This window comes from Thunnus albacares, chromosome 14, assembly GCF_914725855.1.
Source record: "Thunnus albacares chromosome 14, fThuAlb1.1, whole genome shotgun sequence".
Classification (NCBI taxonomy): Eukaryota; Metazoa; Chordata; class Actinopteri; order Scombriformes; family Scombridae; genus Thunnus; species Thunnus albacares.
In genome coordinates this window covers 8,583,207-8,602,141 of record NC_058119.1, presented here as the reverse complement: position 1 = coordinate 8,602,141, position 18,935 = coordinate 8,583,207, and the positions used below count along the sequence as shown (strand labels likewise).

General features: G+C 39.7%; 1 protein-coding gene across 3 annotated transcripts in view; it reads left to right on the top strand.

The window, feature by feature from the left end:
• The first annotated feature begins 28 nt into the window (after nt 1–28).
• LOC122997057 (arginyl-tRNA--protein transferase 1) overlaps nt 29–18,935 on the top strand; it is a 55,268-nt gene continuing 36,361 nt past the window's right edge. Inside the window, exons 1-8 of one of the 3 annotated variants that reach the window (XM_044372980.1) lie at nt 29–191; nt 5,552–5,615; nt 5,751–5,813; nt 6,010–6,113; nt 7,261–7,497; nt 11,139–11,359; nt 14,228–14,356; nt 15,830–15,958. In XM_044372980.1, the coding sequence (XP_044228915.1) occupies nt 92–191; nt 5,552–5,615; nt 5,751–5,813; nt 6,010–6,113; nt 7,261–7,497; nt 11,139–11,359; nt 14,228–14,356; nt 15,830–15,958 (1,047 nt within the window). In that variant the 5' untranslated portion in view covers nt 29–91. The remainder of the gene's footprint in view (nt 192–5,551; nt 5,616–5,750; nt 5,814–6,009; nt 6,114–7,260; nt 7,498–11,138; nt 11,360–14,227; nt 14,357–15,829; nt 15,959–18,935) is intronic. The other 2 variants (XM_044372982.1, XM_044372981.1) reach the window with 2 other exon arrangements.

The window sequence follows — 18,935 nt, the reverse complement described above, 5'->3', positions numbered from 1 at the left end:
CGCTGGTGACGTGTTACGTGTGGGCGGGGCTTGACATGCAGCAGTACTTGTCCGGACACCGGGCAAGCTGTCATCTGCCTACATACGAAAGATGGCTGGAAACAAATCTTACACTATTGTAGAATATTTCGGCGGAGATGACGGTTACCGCTGTGGTTACTGCAAAAATGAAAAGGGAAACTTTTCTCATGGTAAGTGCCTTAATAAAGTAGAAAGGAACCATCGCTAGCTATCGTTGAACTGCTGTATGCTAACGACCTAGCTCCGTCTACTTGCTGGAATACTAGCGTTAGCCCGGTTTGGAAAGTAGGCTAGCTTATGTTGTCACTGTAAGCCTAATGTCAATAATATATCTGATGTTCTGACACTGAAAGATCAATACACCGTACTTAGTGCTACCATGCTGATATTAGGTAGCATTAACCTAATGTTACTTGGATATGGTTCATTTTGATAGCTCCGTTTTTAGCCTTTAGCATCCTATAGCATAACTCTTCCTGGAAAACAAACCAAGGCTGTCGTAGGATAAAATTAGTCGAGATAATCAAGCAATATTGTCCTGGTGTTGTTGAATTACTGTTCAGTCGGGCTTGTTTCTCAAGACTAACGCTGTAACATTAGCAGTTTAGCAGCAAACTTGGTTTCTACTAGCAACAAAATAACGAACAGTACAGAACCAGGGCAGGACAGAGAAGCAAGACTGTTGCTCTCTCATTTGTTCTGTCTGAGCTGTGACACCTTTAAGTCGATCTAATTTCAGTTATACATATCTGAAATTGCATAGCGTTAACGTGGCTGTGATTGTGTAATTCTCGGCTATGTTGATATATGTTAGTAATCCAGTGAATGGTGCATCAGGTTGCATTAACGTTAGTGTTTGTCACCCTGTTTGAGTTGGCTGTATGTTTTTCTGGTGTAAAAAGCAATGCAGGTTGCAATATGAGCCTAGTGAAGTGCTGCAACAGCATGAAACTAAATATGAGAGCTAAATTCAACATACTGAAACATAAGACGGTATGTTTACAGTATGAATTATGTAATCTCAAGAACCTGCTGCTTTGTTACTGTGTATAATCAGAGAAAAAAATAATAGTGGTACACAGTAATCAATGACTCATATTTTGTTGTTGAGGTGAATCAGTTTACGCAGATGAGACACCACTCTATCCAGCTGTTATGGAAATTTTGTTTCCCTCATCCAGTTGTGAGGGGTGGTCTAGGCTTACTTCCAAGTGAACCCTGGAATGGTTTATTTAAAGTGATGATGTAAATGATCAAGGACACAAAAACAGCCAGTGGGCAGAACATTTAATAAGAGCCAATTTCAGTCAATATTTTGCAATTCTCGCAATGTCCGTTTTTCACCCCAGCACTTTTTTCTTTCTTTGTGTTGTAGTTGAGAATAAAAACTGTTGTAATCAAGGTGTTATTATTATTATTATTGTTATTATTATTATTATTATTATTATTGTTATTATTATTATTGTGTGTATAGATATATCTTTGTTTATCTCTCTGCCTCTCTCCTTTTCTCTGTTTTTCTTTTCATTCTATCCTCTCTTTTTCCTCAGTCTTCTTATCCCTCCCCACACATATCCATATATTCCCATGGCCATGCTCACACATACATGCTCACAGCACACCATCACACATGCTCAAATATTCGTTCCAAATGACACAAGTATTTCTCCCACCAACATACACAACTGTGTTGATTAAATTAAATAACTATTTTGTTCCACGTAGCGTATAACATTAGTTATAACATTAGTATATGTTTTGTCTGCACATTTTGTTGTGTCTATGTTTGTTCACGTTGTGCCACCCATTTTTACTCTGTCACATTGCAATAATTTAAAGGAAAAAAACAAGACAAAACAGTAACAGTCCTAATAAATGTATTGTGCTGGACAGCTACAAACTTGAAAGGAGCATTCTCGCCCAACTTATCCTTAAAGAATAGTAAGGGCAGCTTAGTATCCTGTGTATATTCAGCCAGCTCTGAGTAGAATTTCAATACACCACATTACTCCGGCAGTGACAGGAACATTCCTTCCATGAATCTGTTCACAAAAAGGGTGATACAAGCCACACAGTCGCATGCTATGAAGGTTTAAAACGGACAATTGAGCAAAGCTGAAAGGGAACTGAAAAATCTGTTCTGTTTGTTCTGTGTAGAAAGACGACCAGGTTAACGTATCTCTGCATTTTCAGAAGTGGTTACTTTGATACAGAGCAATAAAGAAGCAGTGTAAGAAGATGGGAAGGGATTTTCTGTGTGGGACAGAGGAATGTCATTCACTTGAGGTTAGACAGTTTGACTATAATTAGGATTCAGACAGTTACTAAACCAGTCAATGAGCGATCGGTCCTAGAGTACGCAGACAAGAGCTGTTGTCTAATCTAAGATAAGAGTGGTAATCTGGATGCGGTAATCTGGATATGTTACATCATGTAGGTAGGCTGTCAGATTCGAGGGAGGAAGCGAGACTGTACTGTGTAATTCTTGTACGTGTAAGTGGTCATTAACAGTGTTAAATGGTTACAGGTCTCTTTTTGTGGATGCTGGTGAAATGAAAGTGCGCTAGACTTGCAACTGTAGAAATGAACCAATTCTGTCAGGCCAATAGAACCCTGTTGATGGTTTTCAGGTTGAAGCAAACATCAATTTTCTGATTTTTTTTTTTTTTTTTTTTATCAGGTTGTTGTTCCACTGTAACTTCTCATGTTCTTACTGTCAAGGTTGTACTTTCCTGGGAAGACACATGAAACAGTCTATAGATCAATACAGCAATTATCAGATATTGTATATGTGCGGTGTTTCTTTTGTATTGTAGTGTTTTTCCAAGCAGCTGCTCCGTAGTGTTTTCCTCAATGTGATTGGTTCAGCGATGTTATCAACAGTGTTGTTACGTGCAAAGTAAATGCGACTCCACACTACATAAGGATAACATCTGCCTTCCTCTGTGTTACTGTGGGTGTGGAGGCTGGGGAATGGATCAGGTGTGGACGATAGACAGGTGCTCCTGTTGTGTCCATGATGATGGCAGCTGTTGCACTCATATGAAGCTCATATGGCATGATTCATTTGTTTAGCAAATATTTTTCTGAGGCTGCGACACAATTGCAGTTCAATTGATGAGTTAAAAAAAGCCAAAAATCTTCATCAGAGGTTTTTGAATAGATGTTAATAGATGCTTCCTCCTCCACTCCCAGAGGACACCAGCATCTGTAGGTGACATTACTGTCTTTCACAGGCTCAGTTTTAAAGCTACAGTGAAGAAGGGGGCTAAATAACACTCCAAAGTTAGGCTAACTTTTGGTGATGAAAAACTGGCACGGCCATTTTGAAAGGGGTCCCTTGACCTCTCACCTGGAGATATCTAAATGAAAATGGGTTCTGTGGTTACCCACGAGTCTCCCCTTTACAGACAAGCTTTGCAGTTTGGGCAAAAACCATGCAGTTTTTTGCATGCAATGTGTTATTTTCGCCTATTCTAAAAATAGTGTATTTGAATATTTCTGCATACTGGGGTCCTTAAACAGTGTTGGAATTGCATAAATTGGGTGTGACTGGAAAGCTGAGACTCTCATTGATTCAATGAGCCCAACTGTATTCATGTGTGATGATGTTAGTCCCCATAGTAGCCATTTCATTGTAGTGAGACCATTTTTTGAAACTTGACCTCACTGTATAAAATTACCTGTTGTGACCTCTAGGATAATCACAGCCTCATGAAATGTTATGACCACAAACTAGAGACTGAGGACATTCAGAGGATATATGACTTTCCTAGGTATATTAACAAAAAGGGGATTTCTGAGCAATTTCCAGAACAGAAGTTGTGGCCATCCATGGTTTAATCTGTCAGGGTTTTTTTTCTCGATTAGTCATTTGGTCTATAAAATTTAGTAGTGAAAGTAGTGAAAAATGCCAATCATTGCTTCCCAAAGCCAAAGGCGATGTCCTCAAATGTCTTGTTTTGTCTTGACCAAGCAGTCAACAACCTAAAAATATTTAGTTTACTCTCATAGAAGACTAAAGAAACCAGAAAATATGAATTTGTGTTATATTACATTCATTTGAGAGGCTGGAACCAGAGAATCTTTTTGCATTTTTTTTTATTGAAAAATGACTAAAAATTATGAATCAATTATTAAAATAATTGCCAATTACTTTTCTGTCTATAGGCTAAATGATTAAACAAATCAATTAGCAGCTAAATATATTATCTTAAAACATTGGTCTATACTGTCAAGTGACCCTAAATTGAAGAAATAACAGTTCAACTTCCATGTTTCAGTTTTAGAAGATCTTGTATTATAGGAGACATTTCCACATACAGTATGTTAGCCCTTAAACTACAGATCACCTGACTCCTTGATCCACCTTTGAGCAATTATAAATGTTGTAATTATGTGCACTATGATGATGCCAGCAACAGTTAAGTCTTCTTTCACTACAAAACTGTCAAAGAATCTCAAATCAACAGCTCCATCACTTTGGGTTGTGGGGAATTATAAGAGGCACTTTTTCCACAATTATTGGACATTTCATACACTAAACAATTCCTTGATTAATCAAGAGAATAATTGGTAGATTAATTGATAATGAAAACAATAGTTAGTTACAGCCCTAATTAATAAAGGTGGAAATTTTTAGAATTGATTCTTGGATGAATAAATCTGCTCCAGTGTTGTAGAGGGACTGTGTAGGATCACACTGTGTTGTGTCCTTGTCTCTGTGGACTCTGGCTAAACACTATTCTTTTGGGACATGGAACATTATACTCCTTTGCAAACTTAGTGTGTGTTGTGTGAACTGGTATACAGTCAATTCCCTCGGCTGCTTTAGATGTAAACTGATAGTGGCCTCGTCAAAGAGATTTGCAAGCTGTGTGGAGAGAAGGTCAAAAGTTTGAACTGGGAGCTCAGACATCAGCTCTGGGAAGCAGGATTCAATTTGCCCTTCTACAAATAATGAATTTTTATGTCCTTTGGGGCCTTAAAGCACTGTGGGAATGCACTTTGGGGACACAAAGATTTAAGTTGAAACAAAAATATGGACATCCTACCAGACTCCAAAGAGGAAATTCCTCACAAACCACACCTTACTTGTGAAGTCGCCTCCTATTTCTGGCTAAAACAATATACTATTATCTGCTTCATACTGTAATAGAGCTTTTCATTCAGTTGTGAAAAGAGCCTGGCTTTACAACCTTGTTCTGCCAGTTTCTGATTGATTTTCCTTTCAAGCTGGGCATTAGACAGTATAGTGATTCTTTCCACTTGGAACATAGTTTTTTGTCAATTAAAACATCATATGTATGATAAGCTCAAGGCTGAGTTGTCCAATACAGTATAAGAACATTCGCTGGCATCAGATCTAAAAATTAAAAAAAAAAGTTTAGTGTTGATTGATCTTCAGTCTAATTATAGAATAGTGAGACTGGCACATCTCATAATAGTTTTCTATTTTTCATTATATATAACAAAGTATGAAATTATAGATCAGTGGATTGTTTTAAATTTATGATGTTCTTTTCTACAGGGATGTGGTCTCATACCATGACAGTACAAGACTACCAAGACCTCATAGACCGAGGCTGGAGAAGGTGAGTCACTTTCTTCTGCCTTTAACCAAGCCTTTTACTTACATATGGGCTTTATACATTTTTCACATTCTGGATATGTCAAATCATTAATAATGTATTTTTTTCAGTGAAGGTTATCCATGTTTTTCTTTTTAGAAGTGGGAAATATGTCTATAAGCCCATCATGAACAAGACGTGCTGTCCACAGTATACCATCAGGTAATCATATCTCACCCTTCAGACTTTTCTCCTATGATTGATGCTTCTGTTGGTAACTTTATGACTGTCGAGACCGTAAAACATGGAACACATGAGGGTGGATGATGGTAGTTTGATAGATATATAATATATGATAACAGAAATATATACACAAAGCAGCATCTTCTAACCAAACCTTCACCTCTGTGCCCTCAAGATGTCATGCACTGAAATTCCAGCCTTCCAAATCCCACAAGAAAATCCTGAAGAAGATGAGCAAATTCATTTCTAAAGAGGAGTTACCGAAAGGACAAGAAGATGGTGAGAGCATTTTCTATAATAGTTATTAACCTTTAACTCCTGCCACCATAGACCCATTTTTTTGGGGGGTGGGGGGGTTGGGGCAGGGGCAGGGTATGCTTAGGGGGAGATAGCAGGTCAACAGTATATGCCACATAAAAGTGGTTTACGTCATCTGAAAGCTGGGAGCCTGAAGATTAATTTGCGATGCAGTTCAGCACTGTGTGTCATGTTTTTCCAGTAATAAATCTGTAATGAACATTGTGTTTTGGTTAGGCGCCTATTCAAATTGTTTTTAGAGTGTATAAGGGCTTAAAACATTATGATGGAAGTATATGATGGCCATTCACATGCGTAATTATGTCTCATAAGTTGATGCAGCAATTTTTGGGTTGATACCATTTGTTACACAGATTTGGTGCAAAATTTAACCATTTTTGACCACTCGAGAATTGATAAAAATGGTCAAAAATCCCTACAAAACACCACATTAAGACACAAAGACCTGGAGGAACACCATAGAAAAAGTCATGCTGTGATTTGGTATCAAAAAATCTTTGACATTTGGAGATTTCTGTAAGAATGACATTTTTTGATGATTGGGTGGCGACCACCTCTGTTCTGGAAATTGCTCAGAAACCCCCTTATTGTTAATATACCAAGGAAAGCCATATATCCTCTGAATGTCCTCGGTCTCTAGTTTGTGGTTGTAACGTTTCATGAGGCTGTGATTATCCTAGAGGTCACAATAGGTAATTTTATACAGTGAGGTCAAGTTTCAAAAAATGGTCTCACTACAATGAAACGGCTACTATGGGGACTAACATCATCACTCATGAATACAATTGGGATACCAGTATCTTCAGCTTTAAAACTGAGCCTGCTACATCCTCTGAAAGACAGTAATGTCATCCGCAGATGCTGGCGTCCTTGGGGAGTGGAAGAGGTTAATGAATGTGTACTGTCTGATTCATTTCCTTTAATTGGTATATGGGACATGAAAAAAACTGAAAGAAAACTATTCATCTGTCAGACTGCATCTTTCACAAATCATACTCCATGATTGAAACTACAGTTAGAGATGGGAACAAACTGTTGGTAAATGTTAGTACTGTGGCTCTGCTGTATACATTATCTGGTGTAACAATATTGATTTTGTGCCTTGTAGGAGAGCCAATGGACTCAGTGTGCGAAGAAGCAGGTCCACGGGAACCGAGTCAAGTTTGTCACGCAGAAGTGAAGTGTACTGATATCACAGACATTCAAAAGGAAATTTCAGAGTGTCCTGCTATCACAGAAGTTCAGAAGGAGGTAGCGGGCGCCACATCTACAAGCTCAGAAACATCAAGAAAAGATGCAGGCTCTCTCCCGGATGGTAGAACAGCAGCCACAGCTCCTAAACCAGGTACATCTTCTTACCTTGTCGTCTTTCAAACGACTAGTATGCTCATCAATAATCAATTTTGCTGTTATTGAAAACATAGTACTAAAACACAAATTACTAGTAATGTAGTTACAGTTGCTCATTACTATGTAATGCATCACCTATCACTAATATTTGTCTTTATTAGAGAAGCTTTGCTTATTTATCCAATACATTTTGAAATAGTCTTTTCACAAATAACATGTATTCTTAATATTGTTCTCTAAACTTGGGTAGCAAATGCTAAACAAGAACATGATGTCAGACTGAATAATGAAAAGGTAACTAAATCTTGAGTCTATGCACTACTTCTGCTAATTCTTGTCACTAGGTGCTCATGAGCAACATATAGCTCTAAGCTCTAAATGCATGAATTACCTTGTATATTCTGTTCAACAATTGTCTGACAACACAAAGATGCTATATTAAACTCAGTGCAGTTTTACTCATGACAATGATGTAGCTCAGTATTTTGTGTTAGCATCTGACAAAGGACAAAAAGCAGTTTAGTCCCAAAACTAGCCAGCTAGGATTTTTACACAGGACCCCTGAATGATGGTTTGTAATCCTATATAAGAGATCCCACACAAATCCTTGTACTTAATACTACTTGCCATCTCTGTGTTGCTGCTATTATTTACGTTGTCTCTCTATGACAAAGGTAGCTTCTTGTTGCTGCTACTTTCCCTTTTATTATTTACTTTAAATGTCTGCTACCTTTTGAAAGAGAAATAACTATTTTAAAGGTGGTGGCAGAAGCTTTATTGACAGTTCACTGCAACCAGTTTTAAAACTGACAATGTGGTGTTCTGTAACAGCTCAAGCACCATTGCTTACCAGAGGGTGTCACTGTTCACCTTGTAATAGCCTCCACTGTGCAGCAGCTTGGTAACAAGGCTTGTGACACTTCCTCTGTTTTCAGGAGTGTGTCTGGTTTGGGCTTATCTGTCATGTTCTCCTCCTTATTCTCCAGTACAGGATATCCTCTCAGCCAACTCAGTAATGAATTAAAAACAGTCATAGTGAAGAGATAATAAACTCCCATTAGACACAGGAAGCAGCACTTCTAACTTCTTCTAACCACTTTTTTTTTTTTTTTTTTTGCTCTGCTCATGTATCTAAGGAGAACAGGCCCTGTGCTCGTTAATCAAAAGGCAAGGACGTACATTGGAACCTGGTATTGGCACAGTGCTAGCTGATCCAGACATAAACATACAGAGAAAATTTTCAGCGGTGCCAGTGTCCTTCTACTCTTACACCTGTGTCAGCACTACACTCTCCTTTCTCAGACTGTCAGAGATAAGTAGCCTTTTCAAGGGGCTGGCAAAGAGGAAGCAAGGAGGATTTACTATGTTGAGCTAGTGGTTCTCCACTCCCCCCTTATTCACCTCCAACAGAAAACACCTGGACATATATTTCCTCTTGCTTTATGACTACAGCGATTTATGGCTTTGGACAGGTTCCAGTTCTAGCTTGAGAAAACACGGCTCCCCATCTGCCTTATAGAGTGTGTTGAGCCAGAGGTAAACAGACACAGAAGTGTTGAATGTTGTGTTGTGTAAAAATGATAACGTCCAGGGAGATGTTCAATACTGAAACAGTTTTAATTGTTTTAATTCACTTTAATATTGATTTTTATAGTAAAGTGATGTAATTTGCTAGAGTTCAGGATTAAGGTTTCCATTAAAGAAAAGTGTTAATCAATCTGCCTGGGCTGGTATTAGTTAAAGTGGTAGCATGATGGCTGATGGCCCAAATTTGTCGGTTTGTGAGAAGCAGGAAGCAGTATAGTGTGTTATTAATTAGGTAGAGCTAACAGAAAATGGTACACAGTGCAGTTTCCCAGGTTGTACTTCCTGTAAAATGACTGCATACGTCCATGTTAATATTTAGTGGCTGCTCACAGATGACATCCTCCTCCGTCAGTAAATACATAGTGCATGTTTACATGCAAGAAAGTAATGTAGTACATCTCAATTCTTGACATTTTGTGCTCAGTGTCTCTTTTGAGAGTTGTATGTGTGCTTGGGGATGCAGGGAGGGAGAGTGCTAACTGCAGGAGTGGGAGCATCTGTCTTCCACAGGAACTGATCTGTCAGACATTATCTTCACCACGGCAGCGTACGGTGTCCTCAGGAGTACCTGTGTGTATTTCAGAGAGAGAGAGAGAGAGAGAGAGAGAGAGAGAGACTGTGTGTGTGTGTGTGTAGTCAAAGTATAATTAGAAGGGGAAAGGCGCGTGGACAGGGTGATTGTGGATAAGGGGTTGATGTATTTGTGGTTGAGTCAGTGTGATGAACACAGACCAGACTCTAGATCCTGTCCTCCTGTGTGAACAGTCTGCCTTGACCTCAGTGTGTTTATTCTGACAGAGGAAAAGCATTTGGTCACGGTGTAACTCCTCATGTTGTATGTTTATATCACCATGTATGCACAGAAATGCTTCCCATCTTCACCGCCTGCAGTCATTTACCATTTAAAGACCAACACAGCAAACAGGCAGACAGAGCTAATACAAGAACCAGGTAGTGTTCTGTCTAGTAAGAAGATTCAGATTATCTGTATTGCTTTGGTGAATCAGAAACACACTGTCCACAACTAAAACATAACAGTTACAAAATTTGAGCTGGAATTGAATTGCATTTTACTAGACTTCTGTTATATTAGTACTAAAGTTTACTAAATTTTACTGTTATATTAAAACATTGAAGTCCTGCTTTTAAAATAAATCATGCCTGATGAAATAAGCCAGCATCTGTGCACACTTCTCGCTGTAGTCCATACTTACTATTCACAAGACAGAAGCGGCCTTGCAGTTGAAAAAGTTCAACCTTTATCTTGACTCAGCTGAAGCTGAATGCTGCCAGTGAACCTTAGCCAGTGCCAGAGTTTCTCTCTCCCCTTGTCAAGACCGGGCATCCCTCTCTCTCGTGACGTCGACAGAGGGGAAAGTTAGTAAGTGAGCTGATGGTGGCGGCTGGCAATAGGACAAGCAGGAAATAGCTCTCGTTTCCTTATTGCTCCAAACAGGATGTGGGCGTGTAAACTGTTGACATGGGATGCCCGGAGAGCTGGAGGGCTTGGCAATAGCCCAGGAGGTGGTGGTGGTGGTGGTGGTGGTGGTGGTGGATGAGGAGGAGGAGGAGGAGGAGGAGGAGATGAGGGGGACACTGAGAGGGAAACAGGGAGAGATTGAGTTGCCTCAGAGAATGTTCATGTTAGTCTTATTTAGAAAGAAACGCAGAGAAAATATAGAAAAGTGTGTGTGTTCTATGTGTTATAAAATGAAAATATGAAAATCCAGCAGAAACACAGTCCAGCACTTGGAAAATCTTCCCCAGACTCCTCAGCACCAGCAGCTTGAAGTTGCCACTTCTCTTACTGCTGTGTTAAGTTTTATTCTCAAGGCAGCATAAAGGGGAACCTTGTTCCTCACCCCCACAAAGGTGTAATTGAGTTATTTCTTATAACTGCCTCTTTTCCTTCTTTTGCATGAAAATAGATTAAGAATGGTGTTTTCATAGCACTCCCCTCCCAGTACCATTGGAAAGCTATGATAATCCTCCCCGTTATTTCTCTTTGAAGCCTTTTGCCGTTCTAACTGTCTTTTCTCCGGGGTTTAGGTATGGGAGTGGATCCTAACCGGCCTCCATGTCGGAAGGCCAAAGACTTGAGGAAGGAGCGACGTCTTCAGAAAGAGCAGATGAGACAACACGCTGATGGGGTCTCTCCCGTTGTCACTCCTACATCACCCACTCCCACTGCCACCCAGACCAACCAGCCCAAAACCCTGGAAGATTTCATAGATGAGTCATTGCCTGACAATACTTCTCATTGCCTTGAGGTGAGCAGAAATAGAGAGTATGTAGTTTCTTGTTCTCTTTTTTTTTATGTGTGCCTTGGAATAAACATTAGCCTATTGTGAGGATTCCAGCTATCATTAAGAAATAGTGTTTTTGGTTGAGCTTTCTGTCTCCATAATGTTTGGATTCAGTTAGCTTCCCTCTTCCCTTAGCCCCAGTGACTTCACCATGTGTTTATGTGTGCGGAGAGGATAGCTGGCCAGAGCAGAGTGGAAAAAACACCTCTTTCCAGTTCGATTTCGACTGAAGGACAGGCACACACCGCACAAACTGGGTCGCGTTACCCTGCTGATGACATGAAAACCACAGCTCCCAGTGCAGTCAGTGTGAGAGGACATGGAAATGAACTTTTGGCAAGGGGCAGAACGATGTAGAAAGATCCCTGGCGAAGGCCTCAAGCTGAGGTTGGTAGAGTAACGTCATTCTTGGTCTTGACGAAGATTTGAGCCAGATGCAACGATGAACCAGGCAGTGTCTGCCTCTTGTCTATAAACCCCCTGAGACTAGACCAGCAAGACCTCCTCCTAGTCAGCTCTTTTCAATTGGATTAATTTGTTTGCCTGCAGGTATCGTTCAATTTCACAAAGTGGGCATGGACGCAAGGTTATGCTTTGCAAATGAAGGTTAATTATATGTTTTACAAGTCAAATAATTAAGACGCCTTGGTTTGCCCCTCTTAGCTGTTTAGTGAAGAACATGTGGCCAGGCTGCATCACATTTGTGGCTAAAGGATAGTTTGTATGATGAGCTGTTCAGTGAAACCTGTCGAGTCTTGAGCTTCTGTACTGAAAGAGGTTTTCACACCAGCACCAGAGGATAGATGTTTACACTAGAGCAATTAAATGCAATCCAGCTCACTCTCATTATAAACACATCTGTTAAACATGTCACGCTGCTTGACTGATGAGCGCAACGCTTGAGGAGAATACTCTGCATCTTTGTAAATAAACACAGACAGGAAATAGAGATAGAGAAACTCAGCCTACTGATGAAGCATCTCTTTGCTTTACAGTTGGCGCCTTAAGCTCACTTTTTGACAACTGCGAAACTGCTCAGTTGACATTTCTCTCTTGCCATATTACATGTGTGACCGCAGAGTTACTTCTGAGGTAATTTAAATACATAGCAAAGAGATAATTCTCAGTGACAGGGAAGACAAGTTAAGATGTATGTACAGTCCAGTGGTTACTCTTGTCCTGGCTCTAAACGCAGCTGTTGTTCAACTAGCCACCACCAGGGGTCAGTGTGACAACGTGATTCAGAGCCCCTCAGGCACCTCAGGGAAGTGTGGAACTGAACATCAATATCCTCAAGAGTCTTGTCTGCTGTCTCCACACTTTCCACATCTATTCTCACAGCGTTTTCTTCCAGATCTCCTTTGCTAACATGCAATGGATTGGCTGTTGGATCACTTGTCTCCTCTGTTAAACAAATTTAAGTTTGCAGGAGTGCACCGTAAGGTCTTGATGTTCTAGGTTCAGAGCAACATGTCTCTTCAATAAAGCTTTGATAAACCGGCATCTCTCATTTTAATTAAAGCTCAACCAAAGCCGCTAGTATTATGTAGCTCTATTTGAACATTCTTGAGGCGGTCAAGTATCAGACTGTTGATGTTATATTACAAGATTGTTATGAGAGTTGTAAAACGATTCATTTCCATGCTTTCCACTATCTGCTGCAGTGTTGGTTCACCAAAAGGATCTCAGCCTATCAAAATATATCTTAAGATTTAGAACAAAATTAAAAAGACTGAACTCGAGCGTTATCCTTTTACGTAAGAGGCCCAACGGCTCTGTTGGACTAAAGGCTGTAGATGCCAAGTAGTCATATGAGAGAAACCCACTTAGATCCAACTCAAACAAACCTCAGGTTCAGTTCCCTTATCCTGTCCGTCCTGTGGATTCATATGGCACAGCCTCTGTGGCCAATAAAAGCTTCCAAACAAAGAGATGGTTAATTAAATGAGACCGGAGGATGTGAAAGTTGAATTCTTCTTCAGTTTGTGTGACGTTAGCAACACTCGGCCAGCTTTTCTTTCCACATGTTTTTGTATCACTGGCTTCTCGTGATTTTTCCTGTTAACACTGATTACTGCAAAAACTGTCTTATGCACCTCTCGTGCATATGTATGAATTTATTAATTCATTTGCTAACTTGGATGCTTTCTTACTTACTTGGGGTAAGTTAGCTGAACATCCTGCTCAAAAGCATGCAGTGGAAAAGGTTGAAAAGTAAAGTTTATAAAGAACTCTCTGAACATCACAATTTCTGTTGGGCATGAATAAAACTTCAGCCTCAGATGACATGGTGAAGCACTGGGAATGGGCTCATGTACACACTACAGTGAATAGGCTAATGATTATTTTTTTTCTTTTTAGAGACTACTATGAGTATTCATGAGTTTTACTAACACAAAAAATTCTTGTCATCTTTTTTTTCTTGTTTTCTTGAGTAATTGTGATGGAGATGGACAAAACACACCCTTGTCTGTATGGTCTTGTTTTCCCATCAAGCTACAGCTATGAGGAACAACAGCTGCCATTGGTGAAAACAAGCCCTCTACCAAAGGAGAATCAATAGAAATAAAAATTACCAAGCAAAACAGGAAATTTTTTCCCCATTTTATTCATAAAATGGTTTAAAATCTTAATGGATGTGTCACCCAGGTAGGAGAGGGTGTGTTTATGTCAGTCTCTCTCATTTTGTACTGCTTTTCACACTTTTTCTCTCTTTTGATTTGTAATCACGTGTTCCTCTTTCAGGAATTTTAATCACCACTTATGATGTTCTCAGTACTTTTTTTTTCCATTTTTGATGTTAACCCTTGTCTGCCCGTATTCTTTTTGAAGGTGAGGCTAGTGCGCTCCAATCCCCCTTGCCCGCAGTTCAAAGCCTCTTTCGACGCCTCCTACCAGGTGTACAAACTCTACCAGATGGCCATTCACAAGGACCCTCCTGACAAACCCTCCGAGAGCCAGGTCAGAGGGTGGGGGGCATAGGTCAAGCTGCTGTAGGGGTACCCAGGGAGGGAGGGAGAGGGCTGACATGTTTGGGTACCATCAGAGGCATCAAAAGGATCATTCCTCTAGTCTCTTAAGAAATTGTCTTCAATATAATGACATGTAGTGGAGAAAAATATATTATTGGTTCAATATTTTCTTTTGTAAGTGTTGAATCGGATTGAATTTTTCAACAATGGGGTAGCAGTGGTAACAGTAAAGTGTTCATTTATTAGTTATTATTATTTGATAAGTTAATAATATTTCATTACCATTCAGTTTCTGTTTTAAGTATGTAATGGGTATTATTTACATTTTGAATTTAATTTCAGTGGCTCAAATCATAATGAACAGAATTTCCAGGACTTCACTGTAGATATCTTCCAACTGTGTAACTGTAAGACTGAACATAGATTGGAATTAATAAATAATAAGCACTTCAATTTTGCAACATCACATTCAAAATAGACAGACAGTAGAATCGTCATGGGAACATATCAAAAATGTCTGTATGAACAAACAAAAAAAAAAGTGTATTGAAGTTTTAGTATTAAAGAGAGTGTATGTGTAAAAAGAGCAAGAGTCAATTGGAGAGGAAATGGAGGGGAAAATGTTTCCATACGCCATGGTTGAGAGCAGTGTTTCTTCAGGTGTCTGAATTGGCCCTCAGTCGGCCGGCGGGGTCGTTAGTCTTAAGCTGTTTCGGTTTTGGGAGGGCAGTTCGTCAACTGAACCCTCCCAACCTTGACACATTTACCTCGTCTGTGCCCTCCATCGCCCTACCCTCTCAATAGATCTGTCTGTGTCTGAGCTTGGGTCTCATTTCAACTTCGCATTAAGTAGTGCTAATGAGATTTTAATTTTCTTTGTGCGTGCGGTCTGTTCAACCTTGTGTACCTCATTCAGAGGAGTCTGTGGTGTTGGACAAAAGTATGTATGTGTCTAGTTGCGATGATCCATGTAGATTCATTTTGGATTTCTGCTGCTCTGGAATTTACACGCACTGACTCTACGTTGAATCTTGAATTCGCAATCTTCTCCGAGAGATCTGTGGTAAAGCTGGATAGTGCACTAGCCTCATCCTCAAGTTGCCCAACATCCTCTTGTTTTGAAAAACACACTTTCAGTCTCCTAGAATTCCCATTGTTTGCTTGCATTCATTTTTATAAAACAATCTGATAAAATCAGTGATAAAATCACTGAATCAAACTGTAAACAGACTGTGTTTTATCAGCTTGCCCTGAGGACTAGGAGACTGACGTGAACCCTAAGATGCCAAAGCACTTGTATGACACTGTTTAAAACCTTCTGTTGTTGATTCCTTCGCTGTCCACTCCTCCTTCACTTCCTTTTTTTTTTTTTTTTTTTTTAATTCGTCCTCGAACTTCTCATTGTCCTCATATTCATTGTCAAACCCTATTGCTCCTTTCCCTCCACAACCTGTTCTTGAAGGTGAGGCTAGTGCCAGTCAGCTTTGAGGACCCTCAATTCACAGCGTCCTATCAGCAGTCGGCGGCACTGTACGCCCGCTACCAGATGGCCATTCATGGTGATGACGCCAGCGAATGTAGTGAGAGTGAGGTACTGCATGATTATTATTCTGCACCTACTGTAGGGCACAACTGCACATGCTTCCTCCAGCTTCTTATGTGTGAAAATTTCCTGCTTTCCTCAGATGTATGTCAATTTAATTTAATATCTTTGTATTTTAGACTGACAAACCAAGCTGTTCCAAGACAAGAAAGTTTCTGGCATTTTATAGACTAAATTAATAATAATTTATAATCATTAAAAATAATTAAAAGATCAATTGAGAGTAATATTTATTTATTTATTTATATATTTCATTGTTAAACGTTGAAGTCCTGGCATCTCCAGCAACAACAGTTTATCTGGCAGCCCTTCACATGAGCAGTGGACACACTGATGTAGCGTTCAGTAGCCTCCGATAGACGAGTATTTTCTTTGTCTAGAAGAGCTGCAGCGTTTATTAACTGACACACAGCCTGTACTTTACATTTACTGCCAGATTGACAACTTACTGCTCACCTTTTCCTCGGCTCCGCTCGCGTTCACGTCACGTTTCTGCCGCTCGCTCTCTGGGCTTGCGCAACTACACATACACTTACACACACATACACACACACACACACACGCACTGCCTTATTCCTTAACGGAGCTACGCTACTCTTGTACCTTTCACGTATACGTCCTTTGAAGAACGAAGAGAGGGAGGATAACGTTGGGTGTTATTGTGCTTGCACAGTGTGCGAGTGAATCACTAGTAACCCATTGATATTAGTGATTGTCTGAAATTTTAGCAGCGGCGCTCATAATTTTGCAGCAGCGATGCACCGCTGCTGAATGAATATCGGGGAAACACTGGCCTTGATAAATAATTATAAACATAAAAATGATCAGTACATTATACTGTAAGTTTGTAAGTTTTCATTTTTAAGTCTGTAAAAACAATTCACTAGTTCATGCACTGAATGAGAAGTATTGTGCATTGATGAATGGAAATAGGAAACAGAGATGGTAACCAAGTGTAGATTCATGAAGTTTAAACATTTTAGTTTTAATACACAGTAAATTATACTATAAATTATATATACACACACCTCCACTTTATATATAAATAAAAGAGGAGAAAATGAAGTCTAGTCAGGATGCAGAACGGCTGGACATTCTCACTAACCTGAGAGGGCCTTTTGTCCCTCAGGGCTGGAAAAACAACCTCCTCCACCCTCCTGCCAGCAGGTCTCAGTAAATTACTGAATTCTCCAGCTTGTAAAAGAAAGGTAATTAATAAATAATAAAAGCTGTCAGATTGGGCAGACTGTGGCAGATTCTTTCCTAGTGCCATAACACTCGCTTTATTAATGTGGAGCGTGTGTTTGTGTGTGTTTGTGTGCGCAGGTTCAGCTCAGGTTTATAACTGTACCGGGATCGGATGGGTTCAAGAACTCAAGGAATAACATATAAAAAAATAAAAAAGATGTAGAGCCGCGCAAGCAACTCTTCTGTCTGTTGGGTTGCCAGACTGAATGTAGTGAGTTTATTTTTTGAAGGACTTTCCAGGTTGGATATCAACCTGACTGAATGTAGCATAGTTTAAAGGCACAGGGTGAATTAAGGTTGGGTTGATTACTCTTAAAGAAGAAGAGCACATTCATTGTTATTCACCTTAATATCTATGGATAGGTATATACTATGAATGCATATGTTAAAGCATTTTCCGTGAGATGTTTTAAAGGTGGACAATAGCTACCACATGACCTCCTGTCTTGTATCACATGAACACCAGTCCCTAGAGACGCCATGCTGTCCTCTCCCTCTCTGCTCTCCGTTTATTTCAGGAGCCGTCCCACTGCACTTAATTTATACAAGGCCAGACCTAATTGTTCCCACTCAAACAAATTTGACTTAATTATTAGTTTGACTCACTACTGTGACAACAGTACAGAACACCGACGATTTTATTTTCTTCCCCGTCAGGCTCCTGGTTAACTCGCCTGTTCTCTTCCCAGAAACTCAAGGCCCCCCATTGTCCTGTGGCATTCATAGAGAAATGAGAAACACATTGCTGATGTGGTGATGGCACATTTTGGTGCCATGCCATTCTATGCCTGCTGCTGCTACCTAGGAAGTTAGGTCATTTAGTATTTGTGGAGGTATTTATTAATCCATTAAAGTATTACCTAGGGACTGAATCTGGAATACTGTAAACTTGGATCTGGGCCAGGCGATAGGAGAGATTTTGTGTGTGTGTGTGTGTTTGTGCAAGTTGAATTACCCTGCCTAAATTGTACTATCATTAGACTGTATGTTGTCCTAGAGGGGAATTACTTTGTTTGTTTAAGGATGTATGCATTTCCTGTCATACCATGACTGGAAAGCAGCCAGACATTATTCCTTCCACATCCAATCATGTTTTCCTGACTGAACTGAGGCACATACTTATAATGCAATTATTTAGACACACAGACACACACATTCACTCACACTTACTGGTCTTAACTGTTGTGCTGAGCCATGACTCTGAGTTCCTGCACATATGGCATTCATTTTCAGAAAAACAAATCCCGTTAAAGCTGTATTTACTCTTCTTGATGGCCTAGACACGTGAAGAAGAGAAAAAAAAAAACAAAGTGGAAACAACTGAGAAATGGTGATAAAATTCATCAGTAAAAATGGCAGAAAACGCTGAGGAAAGAGTAGTCACTGGCCCCGATTATCTTTTTTTTTTTTTTTTGTCTGTTGCTTCAAAGCTACAGTATTTGCAACATAGTCATGCACAATAGGAGAGATTCAATAAAACCTTATATAAACAGTACCGTCGTAGATCCACTTCCTCTTATGTCTGAGCTTAAAGTGTTTTATTTATTTTTATACACAGATCTTTGCATTGCAGCGAGGTTCCCGGAGCTCCTCTGCTCCACATTCTGGAATAAACAATGATCTAGTCAGCAAAAAGTGTAGTGAAGAGAGAAAGAAATGCTCTGTGTTTTTTTTATTTATTATTTTTTTAATGTCAGAGAGTGAATACAGACATCTT